Source organism: Agelaius phoeniceus, chromosome 1 (assembly GCF_051311805.1).
Source record: "Agelaius phoeniceus isolate bAgePho1 chromosome 1, bAgePho1.hap1, whole genome shotgun sequence".
In the NCBI taxonomy this organism is placed as follows: Eukaryota; Metazoa; Chordata; class Aves; order Passeriformes; family Icteridae; genus Agelaius; species Agelaius phoeniceus.
The window spans coordinates 103,729,407-103,739,120 of record NC_135265.1 but is presented as its reverse complement, the minus strand read 5'-3'; the positions used below and the strand labels follow the sequence as shown (position 1 = coordinate 103,739,120).

At 38.6% G+C, this 9,714-nt stretch overlaps 1 protein-coding gene across 1 annotated transcript in view; it reads right to left on the bottom strand.

Moving 5' to 3' along the window:
* Positions 1 to 4,886: 4,886 nt before the first annotated feature.
* Positions 4,887 to 9,714, bottom strand: part of LAMA1 (laminin subunit alpha 1) — a 98,993-nt gene continuing 94,165 nt past the window's right edge. The window contains exons 59-63 of the mRNA XM_077184316.1: positions 9,271 to 9,429; positions 7,934 to 8,087; positions 7,208 to 7,341; positions 5,908 to 6,130; positions 4,887 to 5,449 (exon numbers count right to left, since the gene is read on the bottom strand). Coding sequence (XP_077040431.1) covers positions 5,289 to 5,449; positions 5,908 to 6,130; positions 7,208 to 7,341; positions 7,934 to 8,087; positions 9,271 to 9,429 — 831 coding nt within the window. The 3' untranslated portion in view covers positions 4,887 to 5,288. The remainder of the gene's footprint in view (positions 5,450 to 5,907; positions 6,131 to 7,207; positions 7,342 to 7,933; positions 8,088 to 9,270; positions 9,430 to 9,714) is intronic.

Genomic DNA, 9,714 nt, shown 5'->3' with positions numbered 1-9,714 from the left:
GGTGATGGTCAGCACATAGGACTTTTGGTATTCCAGCTTCCAAACCATCGGAAAAATATCACATTACTTATGCTTCCATATGGATTACACTTGTGCCAGTTGGCCCAGGAGGTGAGGAGGGCAGACCAAGGTACGGTGTTCGTTTCCTGACCTGGTGTTAGAACAATTTTTGGAAATAATGCAGTGGCATCAGATGAATGAAGCACTACTGACCACAGCATGACACAGAAGCATGACAGACATTGGAGAAGGGAAGGTGTCTGTCGGGCATGGAAGGCGGGAGCTCAACATGCAGCAGTGCCAGACCGCTGTGTGAAAACCAAACCTTTCTCCTGGAAGTAAACCCATACAGTGTGTGTTACTGCAATGCTTGTGTCTCTCAGTCACTCCTCATGAGTACCTGATGCTGGGGGAGGGAGGCAGGAGGAGGAACTACAGACAGCTGTACTGCTCGGTGTATGTGCCACTGTATATCTCATTACCAGTCTTCCAAAATCATCTGTCTGGATCCCTCAGCTGTGTGCAATTGTAATGGCACAAACCACGCTCCCCTACCTTCCCCTGTCAAACAAGTTTCAGGAGACAAAGGCTGGGTGAGGAGGGGCATATGGCCCTAGCTCTGCCTTTTACTTGATACTCTCAGAATTAAATCTGTGTAATGCCAGACTATGAGATGTGTTTATGGTGCCACTTACAATCATCACCTTTTTTGTTAACCATTATCATTTCTAATTTGTAACCTAATTCTTTTTATTTTGTTTATTTTAGCTTTAATATGTAAGCAATTTTTATACTCTTCAGCTGCATCAACAAGAGAGATCTTTGTTCAGGTCTTGTATAATACAGCATGGAGAAGAAACAGGGCTTCCAATGAGAAAAGGGATTTAATAATTTACACATTAGGTCTTTAAAACCATAGCCAGTCTAGGCCCAGTTGTGCTGGGGTTTTTGCAAATACATAGCAAATTGCAGCTGGCATGCAGTCTAAGCAAGCACACATGCTGACAAGAGAATACTGAGCTGCCACTGAATTTGGAATGTCAGACAGGCTGTCTTGTTTGGAGCTAGTCACAAGAACAAGTGGTGTTCAGTCATCTCACTTTGGGCTGTGCTGAACTAAAGAGGATTGTTGAGTAAGGAAATCACAAATCCCTGGAAAAGAGTATTTTTTTCATCTGTGTCATATGCAATAAGTGGGAACCAATGCCTTCAACTGCACTGCAATGTCCCCATCACTAATCCCCCCGCACAATGTCCCCAATCATTAATTGTTGCACAATTAAACCATCCCCAGCCTGAGCAATGATTTTTGTTCCTGATCTGGACACAGGGATAAGGCAGAAGCTCTGTTTATTACATAGCAACTTAAAAGAACTCTGAACCAAGTCCTCCAGGTGAACTGGAGGTGAATAAAGTCTGCTGTCCTGCAGAGAAAGCCTGTAACTTGTGATGCTCTGCTGAAGATGTGCAATGAGTATCTGAACCAGAAGCAGATCCTCTAAAATGTGTCAAGTTGATCGTGTTCTCCAGTGGTGGTTAGCTTTCATTGTTAGTGGTCAGTGAAAGAAATCAACATTGAATCAGTAAGTTCACCAGCAACAATAATATCTACAGAGGGCAGATCCTGTCTTCTTTCTTATCTTCCTGATAAAAAATGATAAAAAAACTAGCAACATTTTCTTTAGAACAGCGACATTTTTAACTTGTTTTGGTGCATTTTTTGTTTTGGGTTTTTTTGTTTTGTTTTTTGTAGGTTTTTGTTGTTTTTCTTGTTTGGGTGTTTTTGTTTTGTTTTTCCTTTTTCTTCTTAACACTAAAGGAGAAGCAGTTGCAGCCAGGAAAAAAACAGGACAATTGTATTATAAAATACACTCCTTATTTTGAAAACTATTTATTTTAAGTATACAAGAAATAGTAGGCCCTATGGCTTGTTTATAGGACTAAGCATAAAAGTTTTGTCTTGTGCTTTGCTCCCGATACCCTTTAGGTCCCTCTGTGGCAATGGACAGCTCTTTGTGCTTGTGCTGCCCTTGAATGTCAGCTGTAAAGCAGGACTTGTGCTTTCCATATAAAGGCAACATGAGAATTAGTTGAGTTAAATTCTACTCTCAGATGTAGCCAAACAATTCCCTGAGCAGATCAGGAGTAATGAACATCCATCTGGGAAGAACAAATTCAGCAAAGGCTTTTATATGTGGAAAGTGCTTTGAATATAAAGAGAATCAGATAAATGCTAAGCATCATTGTATCTATAGCCAACTAAAAGGCATTCTGTGACTATACAGAAAGCCTAAACTTTAAGAAAGTAATTTGAAGTGTCATAGCAAATGAGCTAACTTCCTACAATACTTTCTGACAAATACATTGACCTCCATTTTGCCCACTCACTTCACTCTGTGTTCTCAATGGCTGTGCAAGGGAAAGGACAGAGCAGCCCTGTGTTCATGCTGCAACTTGCTCAGCATGTTCTGGACCTCATCAATGTTATTTCTGAAATAGATCTCCCTGCATTCTGTATAGAATACCAGGGGGGTTTGGAAGACTTTTACCACTTCACAACTTAGGAAAGTCAAATATGATGTCATAAAATCCACCCTGTGAGCTGTTGTTTTATGCTGAAACTGCCTATAACTTTGTAAGACATGCATATTAGCAGATGAACTAGATTCTACATAGAGTGGCCAAATACCTCCTGTCTCTGAAAAAGGATGTCAGGATTCTCTTTTGATACAAATGGCCCTAATGACCCATGTGTAGTGGTTAATACTGTTCCACATTAAGTTGTTTTGTATTGTTTTGGTACACTAACTTGATTTATTATGCAGCAGACAAATGGAACAAGCTCAGTGGCATTTTGAAATATGAGGTTTCAACTTTAGGTCTTGTATTTCAAGATGCTGGTGGAGGCATGAGGAATTTTTTTTCTCCTAACAGAAGCTGAAGTCAAAACTAAGTTGCAAGAGGATTGTCACCTAAAAAAAAGGAACATATGTGGAAAGCTGTTAGTAAGAAAGTGGTAGCAAGCAAAGAGAAATTTACTGAAATTCCAAAGATGCCTCAATCATTTATATACTCCATGGTTCTACAAGGACAGCATTTTGCATATCAACACATGGAAAGGGAGTATTGTAAAAAGCAGGTGTTGCAAAACAGACTGGAATACTTTAACCTGTATATGCAGTGAATGTCATTAGAAAGTGTGCGTGTGTGCAAATGTGTCTGTGTCCATGTATAATATTAACTACCTCACTCTGCATTTTCCAGGAAAAATATTTTGGCTTAGACATTTACTATTTAATCTATTATCAATTTCACATTAATGTTGACAAAGTATTTCTTTTTGTATGAGGCAAGATTTGAAATTACAAAAAAAGATCTAGTAAAATGCGTATTTCAGGATATGGATGAAATTTTATCCAAAACATGTTGCCTAAATTATGCTTCTAATGTGAATCTTGTGAGATCAGATGTTGGGGTTAATAGACAATGAATAAAAACACACAGTGTTTCATTTTTATTTTTCAATGGGTTTCTATTCATGTGTGTCTTCTCTGGAAAATAATACAATGCCACTAATCAAAGTGAAGTGTTTGTATGTACGTTTCCCTTACAATCCTCATTATGTTATGTGTTTTGTTGAAGTACGCCATGCAAGTGTATTTGTACAGCAGTGTGTCCACTGTATTGTATCCATGTCAAAAATAAAAACAATACAACAAAGCCAGCTCTTCAAATCTAAGCATGTGTGTTTTGGATAGAAGCAGGGGGCAGAAAAGCAACTTAAAAACTTTTAAAAGCAACTGTGTTGTTACAGCACTTGAACAGCTGTACAGAGGACCACTGTTCTGCCACCCTTGCTGAAGTGGAGAAGCTCTTTGCTCCAGGAGCTCTTCCCTTGGCCTACCTCTATGCAATGCACAAAACAGACTGCTTGGAATCCTGCCTCATTGAAAGCAATAGCTTTGGAGTTTCATTTCAGCCACATCTTTTAAACTAGTGTAAAATGCATAGAGAAAAACTAACATTAGAACAAATCGTACGAATGCATAGTAAAAGCCAAATAAAACTGGAAGGAGCAAACAAAAATACTGCTAGTTCAAAGAGAAAAAAAAAAGGGGAGATGGAAGTAACTTGCAAAGAACTATGTTTATTATAGATGGATATTAAAGTATGAGACACATTTGTCACTGCTCAGTGACCTGGCCAGTTGATGATGGATGTCCTTACTTGTTTGGGATTGAGCACACGTCCCCCAAACCTGGCTCAAGAACAGCTACTGGAAGACTCATTTTTGAAATAGAGGCAAGCGTGGTAAGAAAAAACAAAGATACAATTGCAGGCTGGCCTCAAAACTGCGTCCCAGTGTCCGTAAGAAATACTGCTTTCCAAAGAATGCAATGCAATAGTTTGCATTGCCAAAATGCATAGTTTTTCCCAAGTAAGACCCAAATTGTTTCTTTAGCAGCACATCACTTCACAGGCATCTCTGTGCCATAGAGATGCTGCTTGTCCTAAGCTGATTCCATGAAAGCATAAACAGGAACATAATCCATCTAGACAATGTATCTATAATGAGTGTCAGAAGTAAATGTGGATAGTAAGGCACAAGGAAAAGAAGCTGGAACTGCCCCGTGAAGTGTAACTAAGAAAATTCTATTCATTAAACTCTGAATCTGAGACCTTCAAAATTAGGACTTTAGTCAGTCTCCTGCTCCCTCTGCTGGACTACGTCCACTTACATGTCATATAATCAGAGTCATATAATGACCTAGACTGGAAGAAGCCTTAAAGATTATCTAGTTCCAAGCCCCCTGTAGTGGGCATACTTGTGACTTCTCAGCCTTCCAGCTCTTTTTCTTATAACTAAAATACATGGACAACTGAACTACTTGAAATAATGCAGTTTATTGTAGCTCTATTATGTGGTCGAAAATTATTACCTTCTTACAAAACTGCCAACACACAATAAAATGAAATACTGTCAAGTAATCAACAGAAAACATACTGTAAACACTGATTAATAAAAATTCCCAAAAGAAAAATACCCAAATAATGCCATTAAAATTGTTGTAGAGGTATTTGTTGTTTAAAACCATTTAATTAAAATGCAGACATGGAGCATCTGATTAAAAAAAATAAATGACCTGAGTTGGAAAACAACCAGAAAAATCAAATAGATGCAGGTTCTTATCAGTTCTTCTTTTTGTTACGAAATGAGAATGCAAAATAACAGATCAACCACAAAAAAAACTAAACCCTCTCTCAGTCCAGACGGGCTTTGCTACAGTTCAGTGCTCAGCCCCAGGGCAGGAATGAGGAAATACTCCACGCAGGTCAAAAGCTCTGCTAAAGTCAAAAAATTCTGTATGTTGGCCCCTGTTCAAAACAAGGTTCCTCAAACAGCCACGGAATGAGGTCTTGCTTGTGAGGCAGTTTTGCTTGACATCAGCTGAAAAACAAACATGAAATATGTAAAATCTATTTCCTCCAAACTGAAAAAAAAACCAAAATCCAGGTTATTAAAATTCTCCCCCTCTGAAATGAGAACTAAATCAACACCTGGGGAGCATCGAGTTCCATTCATGTTTGGATGAAGTGTGACATCCCAACCTGGACAGTCATTGCTCTTTTCAGGCATAAGTCATGCACAGCAATAACTTGGCAGAGTTCGCAGAAAGAGTTTTTGCCAGGGGACGTGGAAGATGAGAGGGGAAAAACAGAGGAGAAAGCCACTCTGCATGGATGTTTATGAAGTTAAAATAGAAACTAGCAGAATATGAAGCAACAGCTGAGCTGTACACAGTCACAGTTCCCATGGCAAACCAAAAGGGAGCACATGTTAAGAGTCATTCTTGTGAGAGTGAGCACAGGGGGGACAGGAGGGAAGGGAAATATTATTGTACCTACCAGGATAACCTCCAACATAAATGGGATTGTTTGTATCTGCAGATGTTGACTGGACGTAGGGATTATCAGTGTGAACCAAATTCCCATCAATTATCAGCGAAATGTGATGTTTGCTTTTGTTTGCTTGAAGCTTGTGCCATTTCCCATCACACAAGCTATTTGTGCCTCTTGGTTCGTAGGAAGCTGTTATCCTGCCAGCTCCATTGTTGACATGGAATAAAACCTGTGCAAACAGCCAGATGCCAGTGAAGATATAAAGTAAGAGTACATTAACTAATTTGCCTAGATAAAAGCACAATCACACTGGTGCAGAGATTTCCATTTTAAATGTTTGGCAATACACACAGTTAATGTTTACTTTGATGGGTAGAGCAGATCCTTATTAAAGTGTTTTTTAAAATTTTTAACAATAAGGTCTACCTATGCAATGGTCCATTGATACACTTCACTAGGGATTTCAATGTTTCTTATAAATACAAATCAAGACATTTTTCACAGAACCTGAGACTTCAGATCTGAGAGAATCACTGTATATAACTGAAGAGAAAGAAGAATGGCCTGAAAGCACTTGTCATTGCCAATAAATGCATTTATTTTTTTCATGTATTTATTTTTCAAAGCAGCAGACATTTCCTCAACTCTGTGGTGAGGATTAATATGTAAGTATTACATATTAATACTGGGAAAGTATGTCCCACAGAAACAGTGATATTTAACACTGTGTCCAGCTAGGAAGCTTTGAATAAAAAATGAGCTATTTCTGCAAAAACAAACACTTAAGAGCAATCAAGTGTAATATGTGTGCAATAATTTTTTATGCAAGAGATGACTGGAGAACTATGTATATTGATTGTTAAAAGGTTTATGGAGCATAATGGCCAGTAGAAGTAGAGAATGAGTTAATTGCTCATGAATATTGAAGAAGAGGTTACAAAACAGTGTGCATTGTATATGCAATATTTTTCTCAAGGACAAGGATAGCTTTATGGCAGGAAAAGTATTAAGCAATAAAAAAGATATATATTTGGTCTAAAATACAAGGTATGTAGTACAGGAGGTCAGAGTGGCTGCACACTAACATAAATTGCACTAATTAAAAATCCAAAAAGTTCCAGTGACTTCCGCTAATCGCACATTTTATCATAGGGTGGCAATGAGACAAAGTCTGTCCCGTATTTATTCTGTGGGAAGCTGCCTCCATCACACTTGGCTGGTGCCTATTTCATGCATTCCAAGGGCTCTAGCCTCGCAGTTTCTAACAAGCCCTGTGGCACCAGTGTGCCTGCACAGGGCAGCCTACCTTGCCGTGTACGATTTCCAGCCCAATTGCATCGACCCTGGCGCTGCTGACGCCCAGGAGAACGCCGTGCGCCGCCGTGGTGCGGAACTCCAGGGTGATGTTCACGTCAGACCGCACTTTGTAGCCTTCCCTGACTGAAAATAAAGAGCTTCTAGCAGGACACTTGCAACCCACAGTACAGAGCTAAATATATGCATTACCATTAAATGGTCTAAAAAACTATGCTGCTGGCATGTGACCTTGCAAAACCTTTGGAAAATAAGTTTTCCAAAGTCATAATTCCTGATTTTTACTGGAATAGATAAATTCCCAAATAAGGTGGTTTTTTTTCATTAATTCAGACTTAGTCCATTCTATCTCATCTGTAAGAAACAGTAAAGAGCACAAATGCAATCCTTCATGTTACCTCACAAGTCTTTTGTCTTCATATTCTTTATCAGACCTTAACATGATGAACATGGATATTCTTAGCTAATAAAGATGTAGTTCATTCCTTTTCCAGTGCTAAAACCATTATCTCTTTTATTTGTGCAAGACAGCCCTTTGCAGAAATGACCACTTTTGGATGAATGAAGTGAAAGGACTCAGTTAGAAATCCATATGCAGGGCATGCACTCACTGTGTGAGGAGTCAGTTAATTACACACAGTTCCAGTAAGACCTGAAAGGAGTATGTTTTCATTAATATTAATTCAGTAAGGCACTGTTTTCATTTAAAGACACTTACCAAGAGCAGCAAAGCCACTTCCATCAAAGAAAGTACCATCCTGCACTGTTTCATAGCATTTATTCACAGCAAAGATAGAGACAGGACTCTCGTTGTCCAGTTGTTTGCCATTAATTGTCATGCTACCAATGCAGGCAGGAATACTGTGAGTAACCTAAGCATATGGAGACATAAGAGACAATGTTTATACTAAACTGCTGTGATGCTCTCTTAGGGACTCACCTGGTCTTATTGTAGATAAAATATTATCTGAACAAAACACAGCAGAATCTAAAATACTTAATTAAATTTCTAGTATTACATATAATTATGTAAGGCACATAATGTCTTAGAGTCAAAATCAAATAGTTTAGAAGCAGAATATATACACTGTCTATAAATTCTTCACTGTATAAATTCTATAATATTTAAATATAAATTTAATAAATTTATATTTAAATTATAAATTCTATAATAATTCTTCACTGTACAGGAAGAATTGTATTTGCTTGACTGTGAGCAGGGATACACCCAACAATAAAAACATTCCAAACATGCTTTAGCAAATTAATGAGTAATCAAAATTTTTGTAGGACATTTTGCAAGTTCTCTTCATCAAAAAGATTCATCTGAATCACTCCAGAGGGTGGTTGGGCACTGGAAGAAGTTCCTCAGGGAAGTGGTCACAGCACCAGCCTGACAGAGTTCAAGAAGCATTTGGACAATGCCCTCAGGCACAAGGTGTGACTCTTGGGTGTCCTGTGCAGGACCAGGAGTTGAACTTTGATGATTCTTGAGGATCCCTCCCAAATCAGGACATTCTACAATTCTATGAAAAACATTATCACATCACCGGAATCCTCATTAATATAATGGGCTGCACAAGGAGGAAGGTGACAAAACCTACCCTCCAAAAGCATGTATTAAAAATATGCTTTCATCTAAACACAGCTAAATCCAGTCTTTCAGAGATATTTAAGGCACCTAATTTCTGCTTGAATGCAATAGGAGTCAGGTACCAAAATGTCTGATATTGTAGGTCATGTTTTTACCTTATACTGTGAAAGACAGGAATTAAGATTCTTTATTCAACAAAGAAACAGAATGAAAAAAAAAGTTCTGTTTAGGGCTATTACTAACACACAAGGATATAAGCTGTAGCTGGACTCATTAAGCCACAGAAAGCTAGAAAGATTTATCTGGTAAAGGGTCATTACTTTCCTTGTTGCTTCTTTCCCTAAGTATTTCTTTTTAGCCTGTCAGAGACAGGATGCTGATTTAGATGAGTTTGCTGCACTGTGCTCATTCTGGTCTTGCAAAATGCCAGAGGCACATCCCCCCACCCCAAACCTTCTTACATTCCCAAGATTCTTTGGCACATAGTCTAAGGGGAGTCCTCCCACATAGAGCTTCCCTTCCACGTCCAAGGTGCTACCATCTCCCAGGGCATTGACTGCTACCAGTTCCTGTCCATCCACAATGATTGTGCCTTTTCTTTTAACATATTCCGTCTTTACCTGGAAAAAAGGGAAGCGTGCAAACATAAATGAGTTAGCTAAATTTGTTACCTAGTCATCATTTGCCATAAAAATAAGCAAGACAATTGTTTAGTGGTTCAATTGCTTTGACATTCTGTTCTGAGGCAACCTCTTGAAATTCTTCCTGAGGCTGAGACCATTTCTGAATACAACTGAGCAGTTAAACAGCTTTCTTGCCTTCCCAAGGGCTTACAATGATTTCATAATGTCCTGCCCAAGGTTTTCAGTGTTTTATTATTTCTTTAAATCACCAGTTTATTGCCT